Source organism: Octopus bimaculoides, chromosome Z (genome assembly GCF_046866305.1).
Source record: "Octopus bimaculoides isolate indiv1 chromosome Z, ASM4686630v1, whole genome shotgun sequence".
NCBI classification, from domain to species: domain Eukaryota; kingdom Metazoa; phylum Mollusca; class Cephalopoda; order Octopoda; family Octopodidae; genus Octopus; species Octopus bimaculoides.
The window spans coordinates 37,403,161-37,422,225 of NC_142944.1; the positions used below are offsets into that span (position 1 = coordinate 37,403,161).

Here is a 19,065-nt window from a genome sequence, read left to right on the forward strand (position 1 = left end):
TACATGCATGATTCGCTAGGCCTCTTCAGAGATTCACAAAAATTCAATACAAATATAAAGTAAAAAATAAAAATAAAAATAGAAATAAAAATAACAATACAGTAAAAATAAAAATAAATGAAAATATATATATATATATATATATATATAATCACCATCATCATCATTTAACGTCCGTTTTCCATGCTGGCATGGGTTGGATAGTTTGACAAGAGGTGGTGAGGCCAGGGACTGCACCAAGTTCCACTATCTGTTCTGGCATGGTTTCTACAGCTGGATGTCCTTCCTAATGCCAGCCACTCTACAGATTATACTGGGTGTTTTTTATGTGGCACCAGCATGAGTACTTTTTATATGAAACCAACACCAGTATCAGTTTTATTATGGTAGACAGGTCTTCTTGAGTACAGCAAGGTGTTGAATATTTTCGTCCTTTGTTATCTTTTTCATAAAGCTCAATGTCTTGTGATTGGCTTTTAATGATGATGATAATAAACATATATATATATAATAATAATAATAATAATAGGGATAAAAATCCAAATTTACAGGTAAAAACTCAATTGAATTCAATTTATCAAAAATTAAAATTAAATTAAGTTTTACAGTATATAATATATGAATATATAATTTAGAGAAGAAAACCAAAGTTCATGAACTCATCCATGAAAATTCACAGTCACATATAGAAAAAATTAATAAGTAAATACACTAAAAAGAATTATAATAAAATACAAAGTAATAATCATTAATATTTTAGTGTGACTGAATTTTCATGGATGAGTTCATGAACTTTGGTTCTTTTCTCTAAATTATATATTTATTTATATATATATATATAAGCAAAGCAAATGCAATTAAAAACAAACATCCAAGGGGTATTCATACTTAATATTAGGTTGCTTCTCAAACAAGGGAGGAAAAAAAGAGTATAGAGTAATAGTATAAAGTTTCAGACATAGTTGTTCCTCAGATACAAGAGCAAAGTCCAAGAGAGACTGGATGGTGGAGAAAGAATGGAAAGGAGATAAAAACGGAAAAGAGGCAGCAAAAAAAAATTGCACTTGCATTCAGTTCATGTATTCAACCACTGACTGACTGGAAGTGTGAGAGGAGTAATTGCAGTTTTGATGGTTAGAGATATTGACACAGAAATACTCATTGGATGTGTGTATGAGGGTACATGTGCATGTAGTTTCTATATATATATTACGGAGATGTACTTACATAGCAAGTGACCTGATCTGAGATTGTGTGCTGAAACAAAAACGATTGCAGTGTGGAAGGTGTTTATAAGCCATTTAAAAACACAAAACCGTTAGATTCACTTCAACATTTAAATTTAATTTGCCAAAATATTTTCATCGCTTTGAGACCACGACTTGTTCACTGATAAAATTCTGTGCTGCATTGAGAAAGTAACAGTTAGTTCATGATATATATGTACGTATGGATGTATGTGTGCATGTTAATATGTGTATATGTGTATGCATGCGTGCATGCCTATACGCATGTATGTATGTGATGCAGCACAGAATTTTGTCAGTGAACAGGTCGTGATCTCAAAATGATGAAAATATTTTGGCAAATTAAATTTAAATGTCGAAGTGAATCTAACATTTTTTTGTGTGTCTCTTAAATAGCTCATAAACACCTTCCACGCTGCAATTGTGTATGTATGTATATGTATATATATAGATGTGTATGTATATATATATATATATGTATACGTGTGTATGTACGTGTATATATATAGGTGTGTATGTATATATATAAATGTGTATATATGTATATGTATATATATATAGATGTGTATATATGTATATGTATATATATATAGATGTGTATATATATATATATATATATATATATATATATATATATATATATATATATATATATAGATGTGTGTGTGTGTGTATATATATGTTTTATGGTTTGCTATCTGCTTTTTAATAAAATTTTCCATGGACCCCATGTAAAAACAATTTCTTCATTCTGAATCCACCCTACATCTATATACAATATTTTTCTGTAAACAAAAATTATTAAATAAACACTTACCCTTAGTGCAAAATTAACAGTGGACCTTGAAGAAATCCAGTGAAGATTCACAAAGAAGATCATCTCTTTGCATCTGCTCAGCCACTGGGAAAGGCTGAAACAGCTAAGACTCTACTCCCTGGATTGAAGGCGGGAGAGGTATGCAGTAATATACATCTGGAAGATCCTGGAAGGAATTGTGCCAAATTTTGGCATTGAAAGCTATACCAATGCCAGAACGGAACAACACTACATAGTGCCAAAGATACCAGCAACGCCATCGCGCTTCGGGAGTAGTTACTGCAACAGCCTGGGTTTCAGGGGCCCACAGCTTTTTAATATTCTCCCAAAGAGCCTGAGGAACCTGCAGAAAGTAGATATAGGTATTTTTAAATCAAGGCTGGACCTGTTCCTGTTGAGAGTCCCAGATGAACCGACCTCACGGCAAGAGGTGCAAATGAGGGTTGCTAAATCAAACTCCATTTTTCACCAAGTGCCACATATTGGAGGAGGCTCTCAGTAATAACAGTGTAGCAAAACGGCGGTGCATCAGCATGGTTGCAGCTCTGAGCTGAAACTACAGAAAAAAAAAGCTATCTACAATCACAGTTTCTAGCTAGATCATTATTTAAAGTGCTTAGATATAGATCTGTAAAATAGCTTGACCAGATTCATTTTCATTTGTCGTGTCTAAGGAATGATAAACCAAATATAATTATCTTCATTATACTCATCATTGGGTGTATTTGGGTTGGCATATGGCATATACTTATCAGTAGACCTAAGTTTATTTAAATATTTTTATTCTAGGTATATTTACTATTGTTCTTATTAATATTAATACCCTTGTTAATCATATCATTATTATTTACAAATAAATTGGATACTTTTCTACTATTAGATTCACCCACTTCATTGTCAATCAGTTTTCCATTATTATTAGATTTGTTGTAGTTCTTTCTTCTGCCTATTTTTGGTTTTAATTCAGAAATTGGAACCAATTCACAATTAACATAAGCTTCAACTTAAGTACCTAATTCAACTGAATCTTAATAATTTCTTATATATATATATATACATACACACACATCTTCCTTCCAAGCATTGCTGTAAACAGTGGAAGTGAGCCAGAATGTTAAAACTTCATGCACATGCACAGCAGAGTTCAACGTCAATCTGTGCCAAGTGGCATCACCCTCCATGGTTTAGCTTTGTTACTATAGCAATAGTCCTGATACTTATCGATCAGACCTCGTATATATATATATATATCATCATCATCGTTTAACGTCCGCTTTCCATGCTAGCATGGGTTGGACGATTTGACTGAGGACTGGTGAAACTGGATGGCAACACCAGGCTCCAATCTGATTTGGAGATATATATATATATATATATATATATATATATATATATATATATATATATATATATATATATATAGCGATAAAATATTCATCATTGATTGATTTCAGTAGAGTTTATCGGTTTGCAGAAATGACTTATCCAGTGTTCCCTCCCACCAAGCCCCTGCAATGGTCAGGGTTACTGCTCTCCTTTTTGATTAAGTACTTCAAAAAAAAAAAAAAAAAGAATGCTGTCATTTACTGATCCCCACCCCTTTGCCTCATGATAGAAGCCAGCCTGTATCAAAAAGTATTTATTTGAGATATATTTCATGAAAACCAACCAATCTGGTGTTATTATATTGGATATTGCAAGTTCAAATCATATTGGCTGAAAATGTCTTAACCTTGGCTATGTACTCTTTAAATCAGGTGTTCGTTATATGAAGTTTTACAACTTTCATTGGAGAAAAACATAGCTATTCATCATCATCAGCATAATCGTCATTGTCATTATCAGAATAATTGTTGTTGCTGTTCATCATTAATGTTGTTGTACTTAAAAAACACATCTGTTTATCAATACTACAAGACTAGAGAGTTAGCAAAAGTAGTAGAGCAACAACGTAAAATAATTATTCTTAGTTCAAATCTTAGCAGTGTTGACTTCACTTTATATTTTTTCAGGGTTCACAGAATTTGTACCAGTAATATCCTACAACTGATGCAGTCATTCTAATACAATCCCTTCCAACAAGAATTTAGCTTTTTGCCGAATTGAAAGTAGTCCTCTGCTTTCTTTCCTTCCTCTTCCATTGGAATAAATACTTTGCGATATCTGTCTTGGTTCTTTGCATTCTTGGTTCAAATCCTACTGAAATCATTGTGGCCTTTCATCCTTTTGAAGTCAGTAAAATAAAGCACCAGTAAATGAAATAAAGTACCAATAATGTACTGGGATTGATGTAAATGACTTACTCTTTCCGCTCAAAATTTGAAATAATTATTATTATTACTGGCACAGGTATAGCTGTGTGGTAAGAAGCTTGCTTCCCAACCACATAGTTCTGGGTTCAGTCCCATTGTGTGATTCCTTGTGCAAGTGTCTTCCACTATAACCTCTGGCTGATCAAAGCTTTGTGAGTGAATTTGGTAGATAGAAACTGAAAGAAGCCCATCTGTGTGTGCGTTTGTCCACCACCATCACTTAACAACTGGTGTCAGTGTGTTTACATCAATGTGACTTAGCAGTTTGGCAAAGGGGGAAGGTAGAATAAGTACCAGGCTTTAAAACAAAATATAAATACTGAGGTCAATTCATTTGACTAAAAAACTCTTCAAGGTGGTGCCCCAGCATGGCCACAGTCTAATGAGTGAAAGAAGTAAAAGATTATTATTATTAAAATAACTAATACATGCTGTATTAGTTAGAAGGGATGTTGTCTTGAGGTTCAGTGACATGTCTCCTGAGACCTCAAGAATCTTTCTTGAGATTCTTATAGAATATAGGATTGCACTTTTCTGCAGATTGACACTGTGAGTCTCAATTCCAGTATCTTTCAGCCTCTTAGACAAAGTTGACCTTGGAAAGATTTCAGAACATAAAGGCTGAGAAGAAATGCCAGTAAGCATTTTGTCCAATGTTCTAATGATTCTGCCAACTTACCACTTTAGCAGTAATAATGATAATAATAATCCTTTCTACTATAGGCACAAGGCCTGAAATTTTTGGTGAGGGGACTAGTTGATTACATCGACCCCAGTGCATAACAGGTATTTATTTCATTGATCACAAAAGGATAAAAGGCAAAGTAGACCTCGGCGGAATTTGAACACAGAATGTAGCAACAGACGAAATACCCCTAAGCACTTTGCCCAGTGCGCTAACAATTCTGCCAGCCTGCCACCTTAATAACAATAATGATTATAATAATAATGCTCTCCAACAATGTTGTGATGGTGCAAAGTCACAAATTTGGAGGTAGGAACGTGTGTTAGTTGACTGTGCTTCAACCCCAGGATAAGGGAAATCAAAGATGCTTTATCTAGGATTTAAACCCCCCCAAGTAACCAAATACCATAAAACATTTTACCTGATGCTTTATTGATTTTGCTATCCACCTTGTTGAATTATAAGTGAAAAAAATAACTTTGTGTGGTGGGGAATTCTGAATCATGGCTTATGAAATGTATATGGTATTATATGTGTATGTGTGATTTGCTTGGTAACCATTGTTTGTAAGAATATTACAGCCTGGTTTGAAACATGTAAGAATAAAAACTTTCAGTGTGCAAGCACTGAAGGAATTTACTTCATTACAACAGTGTGTGTTAACATGTTATGTATTGAAGAATATTACTTCAAATCCCTGTATTGTCTGTGTGGTGGCAGTTTTATCAGTTCAGTGGAAGAAAATTGTTTATTTGCAAGAACATTCTGAAACTGGTGGTTCTGCGGAAAGTATATGCAACTCATTTGATAATTGAATTATGGGTTTTGAATGATACAGCCACCAACATAACAATTTTTTTCTACTATTGATACTGTCTCTGTTTCTCCTCCTACCACCACTATATTTCCTGCTTTACCGAACCAGTAAGCTGTGTGTTATTGCTTTTTTGCGCTTGTCTTCCTCTCAATATCATTACTGTTCTTGTATCTCACCTGTAAGATAAACTTCCAATTTTTCTGGCTCAAAGTGTCCTGCTGACTCTAAAACTCTTCAAACCTTTCTAGCTACCAACAGCTGTTTGACCATATCTCTTCCTTCATCAACATCTTTTATTTCACTTCTCTCTTAAGTAATCATCCTCACAACCCTCATACATTCATCTCATACTATTGCCTCCTAACCTTCTAATGCAGAAACCAAATCTTTGACAGTCCTTAATTCTCTATATCAACTAGTTTCATCCTCTATACACTTCCCGGACTGACACACAGACCTCTTTCTTACCTCCCAACCTAACTCCTGCTACACTATCACCATCAGGACCTATTGGATTATCCAACTACTGTCTTACCACTACACAATGCTTCACTCATCTCCTGAGCCTTACGACACTGCAAGTCAGCTGTATGACCATAGCTGTGTTAACTATACCAGCCAGAACATCACATGCTTCTTTCCTGCACTATCAACAATAGCTAAGAAGTGACTGAAACCATCCATTTTTATCATGTTCCTCTACATTCATCACAAGTAGGATAATTCTCTCAGCATTTCATCTGACATACACATGGCACCACGTAAACCCAGAATATCTAAACCAAGAAGGTTACAAGCCCTGACAATGTACCCATCATTGATTCTCGCTCTCTCTCTCTGTCTTGGAAACACCCTACAATATATCCAATTCCCAAGATCAACTCCCTTTCACCGTGTCTACTATTTTCCTTTGAATCCCCCTTCTCTCTCTGTAATGACCCCCAGTAGCTGTGTATCTACAAAGCTACTGGATGTCACTCATTTGTAAGAAATTTGCTCTTGCTGCACTCACATCAGTATATAACTACTGTATCTAGCTTATGATACTCCTAGCTAAACTGACTGTACTCTCAGGCCACCACTTGGTTTGAAAGTTACATGCTATAGCTACTGAAGGAACTCTCCCTGACCCCATACTCTATCAAATGTAGTGCACTCCAAGGTTACCTTTCTCCTATACATATGTTGCCACTTGTCATTCTTTCTTAACTGTCCATATCTCACCATCTTCCACATGTTACTTAGACATCTCTCAACAAACATATACTGACACCATGAAGAGAGATATTGGAAACACCTTTCATTGGTACCATGTCGATGTTGTCTCCTTTCATATTAACAAAGACACAATCACTGCGCTCATATCAAAGAAACATTTCTATACACAATGTCATAGATAACATACAACTTCAACCTGTGCAGCCTCTACAAATACTAGCTGTCTTCATCACTGAGGGTCTCTCTCTTCTGATGAAGTTACATTCTTAACAAAGAAAAGACTGTATCATAATGACTAGCTTTCCACTTGAGACAGAAAAATACTTCACCCTCAGTAGAGTAGCCAATGGCATTAATATGAACTATAAAGATAGATGAATATATATTTGAATTTGGTTGTGATAGTTATGAGGTATTTGCATATTTATCTCTTGAAGTGAAAATAATTTCAGTTAATCAAGAAATTATCTTGTATGATATTTATTATATTTTTATTAATTTTTGTGTGTGTGTGTGGGGGGGGGTTCTTGACTGGGTTTGAGATCATAATGGTGATAATATTGAAGATGGTGTACACAATGGCTATGGTGTTAGTGGACCAGAATTAATAAAAACTGGTGAGAATTATCAATAAAGAGAGATGAGATTTAGCGTGATTTTTAACTCTGGAAAATGTAGTTGTGGAGAGTGAAGTAAAGAAAAATTAATTTAATAAATGGTGTGTATCTTTAGTTTGAAGGAAGAGGTTGTACCTCTGGCCTTGAAAAGTCTTTCACAAACTGATATGGTGACAGCTTCAGGAAGACTATAGGCAAGAACGGAATTTCAGGGGGGTATCATTCTGGGAAGGAAGGACTGACAGAGTAGATATAATGAATGAATGAAGAACAAATGTTGAGGGTAGATGTAATGAATGGTGAATAAGAGGTGGGATTGAAGAGCTGCAGTATAGTAATATTGATGCAATGATCAAATGTAGGATGGGAGAGAAAGATATGTTTAGGTAGGTTGGCTGGTAGATAACGAAGCAGGCAGAGTGAGAGATATGTGGTGATCAGTGTAAAATATGAGTGGTGAGGGTAGTATAAAGATGAGGGAGGGATATCAATTGAAATGAATCTGAGTTGTGGGAAAAGTTACCTCAGGAAGTACTGGCATGATCAGCTATCTGAAGTATAAAGGAGAATTTCTCCCAGGGGAACTTGGGTTTCAAATTAAACAGAAAATCTGTAAGGTTTACTTTCAATTGGTTCAGGTTCTATTATGCAATAAATACTACATAATATATTTGAGTAAATCATCTTTTTACATGTCTATAGACATGTATGTTTGGTCACTTGCAATTTGTTGAAACAATCATAAATCAGAATAATGTTATACAATATACTCTATACTTATATAGAATGTATATATACACACACATTTGTATACATACATAAATATAGCAGATATTGTTAGGGCCAGATTAATTTTAAAATTTGTGTAGTGTTGTTTTTTCTTTAGAACTTTCTGTTTTACATTACATTTTCCACCTGATTACTATCTCAGTTGTTTACAGATACTTAAACGCAAGATCAGTTTATATTGAAATATTTTATCTCCGGTGTAGGGTTTACAGCTTCTGTCCATTATCATCTTCATCACCCTTTAATGTCTGTTTTCCATGCTGGCATGGGTTTGGTGATTTGACAGGAGCTGACCATCTGAAGGGCTGTTTAGGCTCCCAGTCTGTTTTGACATGGTTTCTACAGTTGGATGCCCTTCCTAATGCCAACCACTTTACAGAGTGTACTGGGTGCTTTTATACAGCACTGGCATGGGTGATTTTTATGTGGCACCAGCACCTACAAGCCCACAAGATTAGGGATGCTCAGCTGGAGAGGGTTGCAGAGGACGAGCCTGTATACAAGGGCAATCACAATTTTACTGAGCTTGACATGTCTTTTCAAGCACAATAAACCACCAGAAGTCTCAGTCCTCTGTCATTCCATCGTCTGTCGATCCTTTCTCACCACTTCGATTGTCACAAGATAATTTAGTTGATAAATTTTGAGATATTTATTTCGACAGATGAAAAAGTTTGGTACTTATTCTATCAGTCTTTTCTACTGAACTGCTAAGTTACAGGGACATAAAAAACATTAAAAAAACGAACACCAGTTGTCAAGCGATGGTGGAAGGGACATACACACATACATGATAGGCCTCTACACAGTTTCTGTCTACTAGAATCACTCACAAGACATTGATTGACTTGTGTCTACAGTAGAAGACTTGCAACTGGGACAGAACCTGAAACCATGTGCTTTGCTAAGTGAACTTTTTAATCATACAGCCATGATAAACTAACAAGCAAAGACTTATGTACATAATACCTACATATTACGTAGACAATGTTGTTGGATAGAATTTAAAGCTTAACTCTTAAGCATTCAGATTACTCTATCAAATTTAATGCTGTTTGATTCACACTGTTTTGAAGTAATCATGCATTATCGTGGCCAGTTTGAACATAAAACAAGTAGAATATTTGAGCCAGATATGGCTGGTTTGAATACTTAAGAGTTGAGGCAGAGATGTTTAGAATACAAAGATGTGTTTCTTTTTTTCTGCGGTTAGTTAGGGTAGAAGAAATTTGAGATGAGTTGGCAATTGACAGTTCAGAAGAATAGCAATCATATGGAAACTGGTCAGTGGAGTTTTATTATGAAGCAAGATTGGAAATATAATGTCAGGAAGCTGTCTATTGTGTGTGTGTACATATAAAACGTGCATATCAACATCATCATTTTAACATCCATTCTTGCATAGATCAGATGGAACTTGTTGAGGCAAATTTTCTACAGCCGGATGTCCTTCTTGTTGCCAATCCTTAACTGTTTCCAAGCAAGTTAATATCTCTCCATAGCCAGATAAGTTTTTCACAGATGAGTGGAAATGAAGCCTATAACTTGTATGAGAGTAACACTCATTTACGCATGTCACACCACTCGCAACCATCAAGCAATATCAAAGGAATAAGGGAGGCATAAACATTAATGCATACATATATAGACACACACATGACAGACTTCATTCAGTTTCCATTTAACAGTTCCACTAAAGATTATTATAGCCTGGGGTTATAATAGAAGACATTTGCCCAAGATTTTTCCCAGCTTGTGGTTGGGAAGCAAACTTCTTAAACACTCAGCTGTGCCGTATGTGTGTGTGCGTGTGTGTGTATATATATATATATATATATATATATGCATATGATTATCATCATCTAGTGCCCACTTTTCCATGCTTGCAAGGATCAGACAGAATCTGTTGAGGCAAATTTTCTACCGTTGGCTGCCCCCTTCCTGTTGCCAACACACCTATTTCCAAGCAAGGTAATATCTCCCCAAGGCCAGTTGTTTTTTTTTTTATGAAGGTTGGAAACAAATAACATTGCATGTATGATGGTGGTGCTCATTTACAATGATCGTATGATATCCAAAAAAGGGTTGCTCAAACACCCACATACATGTGTACATATAAAACGTGCATATCAACATCATCATTTTAACATCCATTCTTGCATAGATCAGATGGAACTTGTTGAGGCAAATTTTCTACAGCCGGATGTCCTTCTTGTTGCCAATCCTTAACTGTTTCCAAGCAAGTTAATATCTCTCCATAGCCAGATAAGTTTTTCACAGATGAGTGGAAATGAAGCCTATAACTTGTATGAGAGTAACACTCATTTACGCATGTCACACCACTCGCAACCATCAAGCAATATCAAAGGAATAAGGGAGGCATAAACATTAATGCATACATATATAGACACACACATGACAGACTTCATTCAGTTTCCATTTAACAGTTCCACTAAAGATTATTATAGCCTGGGGTTATAATAGAAGACATTTGCCCAAGATTTTTCCCAGCTTGTGGTTGGGAAGCAAACTTCTTAAACACTCAGCTGTGCCGTATGTGTGTGTGCGTGTGTGTGTATATATATATATATATATATATATGCATATGATTATCATCATCTAGTGCCCACTTTTCCATGCTTGCAAGGATCAGACAGAATCTGTTGAGGCAAATTTTCTACCGTTGGCTGCCCCCTTCCTGTTGCCAACACACCTATTTCCAAGCAAGGTAATATCTCCCCAAGGCCAGTTGTTTTTTTTTTTATGAAGGTTGGAAACAAATAACATTGCATGTATGATGGTGGTGCTCATTTACAATGATCGTATGATATCCAAAAAAGGGTTGCTCAAACACCCACATACATACATATACTCTTTACTCTTTTACTTGTTTCAGTCATTTGACTGCGGCCATGCTAGAGCACCACCTTTATAGTCAAGCAAATCGACCCTAGAGCTTATTCTTTCTAAGCCTAGTACTTATTCTATCGGTCTCTTTTGCCGAACCGCTAAGTTATGGGGACGTAAACACACCAGCATCGGTTGTCAAGCAATGCTGGGGGGACAAACAGACACACATACATATATATGACCGGCTTCTTCCAGTTTCTGTCTACCAAATCCACTCACAAGGCTTTGGTTGGCCCGAGGCTATAGTAGAAGACATTTGCCCAAGGTGCCACGCAGTGGAACTGAACCCGGAACCATGTGGTTGGTAAGGCAAGCTACTTACCACACAGCCACTCATATATATATATATATATATATATATATATATATATATATATATATACTACTGACCGAGACCTTTGGAAATGTGCTGTGCTTGAGAAGACCCGGCAAGCCAAGTGAGATCGTTGCCAGTGCCCCTGGACTGGCTCTTGTGCGGGTGGCACATAAGATGTACCATCTTGAGCGTGACCGTTGCCAGTACCGCCTGACTGGCCTTTGTAGGGTTTTCAAGCGAGATCGTTGCCAGTGCCCCTGGACTGGCTCTTGTGCGGGTGGCACATAAAAGACACCATTTTGAGCGTGGCCGTTTTCGTGCGGGTGACACATAAAAGCACCCACTACACTCTCTGAGTGGTTGGCGTTAGGAAGGGCATCCAGCTGTAGAAACTCTGCCAAATTAGATTGGAGTCTGGTGTTGCCATCCAGTTTCACCAGTCCTCAGTCAAATCGTCCAACCCATGCTAGCATGGAGAGCGGACATTAAACGATGATGATGATGATATATGTATATATATATAATTTCATCATCATCGCATAACATCTACCTTCCATGCTGGCATGGTCGGACAGTTTGACAGAAGCTGGCCAGGTAGAAGACTACACCAGACCACTGTGTCTGTTTTGGCATGGTTTTTACAGCTTGATATTCTTCCTAATACCAACCACACCATCGAGTGGACCAAGTGCTTTTTATGTAGCACCATCACAGGCGAGGTCAGTTTTATATACATCTGTTCGTGCCGGTGGCATGTAAAAGCACCCACTACACTCTCGAAGTGGTTGGCATTAGGAAGGGCATCCAGCTGTAGAAACTCTGCCAGATCAAATTGGAGCCTGGTTCAGCCTTCTGGCTTGCCAGTCCTCAGTCAAATCGTCCAATCCATGCTAGCGTGGAAAGCGGACGTTAAACGACGATGATGATGATGATATACAGATACACATACAATGAGCTTTTTTTCAGTTTCCATCTATCAAATCCATTCACAAGGCATTGGTTGTCCTGGTACTATAGCAGAAGACACTACCCTATGTGAAATAATGTTTGCAAAATGATTAGCAACGTAGTGTTTGTTTTGTTATGGAGGTGTTGGTGTTGTGCCCCCACAATCTTATTCTCTAAAACTGGTGACTTCATTGCGATTGTTGCTGGTGGTGTTGATGGTTCCACAAACTTTAATCTTTGAGAAGAAATGATTAAGGAAAACAGCTTTAGTGCAGGAGAGGATGAAGTAGAGATTAGGAGACATGGGCAGCCTTGAACTGAGTTCAAAGGGTATTGGCTGGTTGATGTAGTAGGGGGTCATTTTTTTAGGTTAGTGCTTGTAATGTTGATTAAGTCTGCATTAATCAGACAGATGCCCTTTTGTTATTGTTTTTTTTTCTTTTTTTTAATGTGGTCTAGAGTATTTGTGAATTGTAGTATTACAAGTGTATTGTAGTACAAAAAAGAAATGAAGAGGAGTGCATTGTTTGAAAGTGTTCCATTCAGGATATGAAAACAATCCTTTGGTGAAAACTTGATTAGGGATCTTAATTTTTGGTTTGGAAGGAACATCATGTCTTTATAAAGGTTTGGTAATGCTAAACATACAAGGCTTCTTAAAAAAGTCAGTGTGACAATGGTAGGAAACCTTTCCAAAGTGGGAGTTTAATATTCCTACACATCCTTGGTAAATTTATTTGTAATAGGGCATAACAGAAATATTTTCTCTTTGTCATCTGTATTGTTTGCCAGTATTTCTAGCGCAATTAGTCTTTATTTATTCAGAATTATTTTAGATGTACACTAACTTCAGTTATCAGTTCTTAATATGTACCATTTTTATGGTTAACTTGTGTGGCCTTCAGTTGAAAGGAACTAAAGCAGTGTTGTTATTGGAAAGCTTTTGAATAGATCCACCTAGAGCTGACTTTTGACACAAACATGGCTGGGTCACTTAATTCGGACCTGTTTTCATCATGGGTTATGTTTTAATGTATGAGACGTTGTGGTCCCAATTTTAAAGTTAGCTAGGTGTCCAGTTAGATTTCATTGTTAATCCATCCAGTTCTAATAATGCTGATTATGTAAAGCTTTCTTGCTGGTTGTGTGGACTCAATTTTAAGTTGTTGTTTTTTTTATTTGGCTGCTATATTGTGGAAGTCATGTGACTTCTTGGAGGTTTCCTTAAAATATTGGTTGGATTTTATTTGGAAACATTTGTCCACCAAGTGACTGCTGTATATAAACTTGATCTAGATCCCTATTTTTAAAACATTAGGGAGAGATTTGGTAACAGCATTCAGCAGGTCATTCCCCTTTTACAAACAAAGAAATGAATGTAGTTGGAGTCGTTTTTATGTACCTATATATGTATTTTGTATATGTAAATACTTATTTCTATATTCAGATGTTTTGGTTAACAATTATTGCAAGCTAATTATAATAGCTATATAATTTTCCAAATAGCTCAAACAGTGAAATAAGTGTTATACTGTGAAGAAGATTATAAGTCTATCATTCTGGACAGAGCTTTTTCTTGGAAACTGAAGAAATTTCTACCAATGTTGAAGGCTAAATAAAATAAGAATGTATTTAGTTTTTGTCAATCCGGAGCATCACTAGTTTCTACAAATTCTACTGTTTTACCGAACTTGACATAACCTCTGTTAATAGTAAGAGTTTACTCTGTGAATTAGTTCCTAATTGTCATTATTGACCAATTACTTAAGTAATGAGGTATGCTAACTAGGAAACATAGGCATAGTGAGTGATAAAACAAAGATGTTGATAATGCATTGATAATAAATTTTCAGTAAAAATTTCCCTTTTGTTTTATTCTTAGGAGAGAGAATTGGACACCGTATTTGAGGTAGGGACAAAGTTGATTTTATTACGATTTTTATTTCAAAAACTGTTTAGAATGATTTTTTCTTCTTTTCCCTTAAATTCTTGTTTGTTTTTTTATTTTTTTGTAATATTTATCATGCTACTGAAAATATTTCTTTCCTCAAATATATTTCATTAGTTTGCGTGAGTTTGTGTCTCTATATATTAGCACTAACAAACTATCTTAAAATATGTTGGCACAACTCTGCCATTTATATGATGTATTGCTGATCAATATTCAACTGAAGCTCTCTTGCTTACACTTTTTATTCTGTTCTTTTACTCTCTTTCTATTTCTCCCTATCTATCTAACACTGTCTCATAATTTCGTCCTCATTTCCAATACATACACACAGAAGCATGATTGCCTTGCTAACAAGTTCACTTCCCAACCACATAGTTTAGAGTTCAGTCTTACTAAGTGGTGCTATGAGCAAGTCTTCTCATACAATCTTGGGCCAACAAAAGCCTTAGGAGTGAATTTGTTTGACAGAAACTAAAAGAAATATGTGTTAGTGTTCGTGTCTCTTTGTTCTTATATCATGTAATAGTTGTATATGAGCATCACCACCAGACAAGCTATCATCTTCAATTCCAACCTGCTGTAAAAACATGTCTAGCCAAGGGAAAATATTACTTTGGAACCTGATAACACTTGGCAACAAGAACAACATTTAGCCATAGAAAACCTTCCATCTGGTCCATACAAATTCCATCTGATCCATGCAAGTATGGAAAAGTGGATTACACAAAATTTTCTTTCTTCAAAAACATAAGAAAAAAAAACCCTTTCTTCTCTTCCACTTAACTCAATACTTTTGCATCCTCCCCTTCCTCATTATCTTTGCTGAAATATTACTATTAATACTTCATCTTTTTTTCTTAGCTTGTTATCATGCAAGTATGGAAAAGTGGATTACACAAAATTTTCTTTCTTCAAAAACATAAGAAAAAAAAACCCTTTCTTCTCTTCCACTTAACTCAATACTTTTGCATCCTCCCCTTCCTCATTATCTTTGCTGAAATATTACTATTAATACTTCATCTTTTTTTCTTAGCTTGTTATCTCTTACCTTTCTGAAAGCTTTAATAATGTTAAAACTACTAATTGTCATTTCTTTCCTCCTCTCCATCTTTTTGATGGTTACTCAAGTTATTGTTTCTATGTTTTCAACTCCTATTGAATCTATCTAGTTATCTGCTTTATGCAACAGTCAGGAAATCTCTTTCATCTACATCTCTCACTTTCCTCTCTCCCACATCTTCATCCTTACAGTCAATCCTTACTTGCTTATTTAATAACTCTAACTGACGTGAAGACTCCACATCTTACATCATGTGAATTAGCTATACACATACAAACATTAATTATTTGAAATACATACATACTCATGTGTGTGTGTTTGTATGTATGTATATGTGGGTATATATATGGGAAATGGTATATTCTGGTTGATCATCTCATATTCTGGCTGAAGTCTGCATTCTTTCAGTTCACTTCTCACTTAAAACATTGTACTTTGAAATTTCCCTGAATTTGCAGAAAATTACCTTTGTATGATTGATATAGCTTCAGTTCCATTAAAAGTAATCATTGATGATGCGTCTGATAAAATGGTTATAGGACATTTTGTATAACACTTTGATTGTATGTATATTCAGTTGAACCTGTAATGTATAGAATAGGTAGGTAGGTAGGTGGGTGGCTTGGTAGGTATTACATGGGATGGTGGGTTAAGAAGTATATATCTAATGAAAATTGGTGAGCAATGCATAGAAGGGTTGGATATTGAGTGGTGAGATTTTTTTTTTAAAGAGAAATACATAGATTTTTCAATAGTTAGGGTTTGTGCTTGCAGAACAATATGACCCATGTAGCTATATGATGCTTGGATGAATCATTATCATTGTCTTAACGCCTAGTTCTTGGTGCTTGCGTGGGTCAGATAAAAGTATGTTGGGCAGAGTTTTCTATGGCCAGATGCACTTCTTGTCAACAACCCTATCTGTTTTCAAGTGAAGTAATAATAAGGTTCTAGTTTATTGAACAACAAGTAACCTTCACTGAAAATAAATAACACTGTTTTAATGAACTTTTGTTTACGAAGATTGCAATGTGACATGCTATGAAGCCCATATATGCTTTTGTGGTGGATTGCAAGCTTCATTAGCTAGTTCCAGTCTGCCATATCCTCTCGCAAGGCCTTGGTCAGCCTGGGAGCAAAATAGAAGGTGCTTGTCCAAAGTATCTACTGCACAGCAGGACCGAACCCAAAACCATGTGGGTAGGAAGCAAACTTCTTAACCACACAGCTATACCTGTGGCCAGTGACTATCCACTCATTTATTCAAATACAGTCTATCTAGAATTACATGTACAATGGTTTCTTTCTTTATTAAGATGGATGGATGTGATTTGGCTGTTTGAGTGACTGTATAGGAAAGTGACAATGGCTTGATTGATAAAGAAAAGATTATCATCATCAACATAAACTTCTTTTACCATGTTTTTCATGCTGGCATAGTTTGAGCAGTTCAACAAAAGTCAGCAAGCTAGAGGCCAAACTCCAATGTCTACTTTGGCGTGGTTTCTATAGTTAGATGCCCTTAATATCAACCACTTTACAAAATGTACTTGATGTTTTTTGTGTGGAATTGACACAAATGAAGTCAGCAAGAAACTTACAAGATAAGATTCTCTCCATTGAGAGTGGGGTTTCCTATTGAGAGAGAGAAAAAGAGGAAGCACTAGAGAAGATGGTGAAAATTAAAATGTAAAATTCAAAAATATTAGTTGAAGATATATTAGGAGCCAATGCTATCTGAGACTTGGCTTTGGTCAATATGTAAGGAAAGTGCATATGGCGTAGTGGTTAAGAGTGCGGGCTACTAACCCCAAGATTCTGAGTTCGATTTCAGGCAGTGACCTGAATAATAATAACAATAACATCGAAAGATACCTTATGAATGAAAACCCAGGTTCTAAATTTCCCCAAGACACCTGATGAAGGCTGGAGGGTATATCAGCCAAAATGTGTTGACAACAAACAAGATGAGGACAAATATCCGTCAAATGTAAATAATGTTAAAAGGAAAGTGCAGTTAGGAACACTTCCAGAGACTTTTGTGTCTCAATCCACAAACACTATATACTAAATACATCACTTTGTCTTGTCTTTTGTATGTAACTGTCCATAGCTTTCCCTATAGAAATTCATCCATAAGTCAGATAATCAGTTAACATTGGTTTCCATTGCTGCTACCCTCTCAAACTAATCTTTATCTTAAACTTTTGGCCATTTGTAACAATGGAAGTACATTTTTCCTTTTTTGCACAATACTAAATACAAGCACTATACTAAATGTATTGCACATAAATGATATTGTTACATTGGCTACTTTGTGTGTGTGTGTGTGTGTGTGTGTGTGTGAGAGAGAGAGAGGGAGTGTGTGCACGTATGTGTTTGTGTCAGAGATGGAGAGCTAATATTTTAATATTTGATAGCTTCATTTTGGAGTCATTTAATCTCTTAACCAAGCTTTTCAAATATAATTCTGATTTTGTCTTAATTCATTCATTTAGACATGTTTATTAAAAATATTGAAAAAAAAGAGCAAACACTAGTTGGAGACAGGCTAATAATAGTGATGATGATGATGATGATGATGTTTTTGTTTTTCAATTGTGGAATATTTTGGAATAGTTGGCTATATTATTGGTACTTATATTAAAAAAAAAAAAAGCTTCCAACCAAGTGGTATCCAGTAATTTCTCTTTTAGTTTAATTAAAGTAGGAAGAAAAGTATTTTGGGACAGAAAAGGGTGAAATAAGTCGATGCTGTTAGTAACCATCAACATGAACTGATGGCAGAACATAGACAGGGGCTGGAAGATTCAAGGACAGTTTATTCTAGAAAGGAAGGATTGAACGACCTGTAGAGTGTAAAAGTTCTAAGAGAGGTAGGGATGCAAATTAGGGTTAATTATAATGCATTAGAATTTTTGAATATTAAGGCATCATAACATCATCTTGGTTAGTCTTCTGCTGTGCAGTTATCTCCAATAATGGTAAAATGAAAGCTAGATTAGTTTCCTCTGATATAGAAGTATAGCATGTAAATAAGTATCTGATTTGTGCTGTTGCTAATGGTTGAACTTTGTTGAACTTAGGGGAAACATGAGTTTAGACTGTGAGATGTCATATTTAATATCAGGTCACTGATATTAAATAAAATGTTAAACACTAATGTTATGCAAATTAGTAGCTCCAGTTCTCTAGCTATTAGAATTGGTGTGTGTATAAACAGAACGGCTACTTTTTACTCTGGGATTAGTCAAGTTATATAGACACCTGATGAAATCCTAATAAGGGTCGAAACTAGATTAAGACTCCATAATTTTCTTTTCAATCTATAGAGAAATAAGTAGTTTTACATATATAAATATAGTACCCTTTTAGTCT

At 35.6% G+C, this 19,065-nt stretch overlaps 1 protein-coding gene across 3 annotated transcripts in view; it reads left to right on the forward strand.

The window, feature by feature from the left end:
• LOC106882986 (protein HIRA) overlaps positions 1-19,065 on the forward strand; it is an 84,284-nt gene that overhangs the window by 32,879 nt on the left and 32,340 nt on the right. For 2 of the 3 annotated variants that reach the window (XM_089365191.1, XM_089365194.1), the window contains one exon: positions 14,559-14,585. The exons of the other annotated variant lie outside the window; for it this stretch is intronic. In XM_089365191.1, the coding sequence (XP_089221317.1) occupies positions 14,559-14,585 (27 nt within the window). The remainder of the gene's footprint in view (positions 1-14,558; positions 14,586-19,065) is intronic. 3 annotated transcript variants of the gene reach the window in all.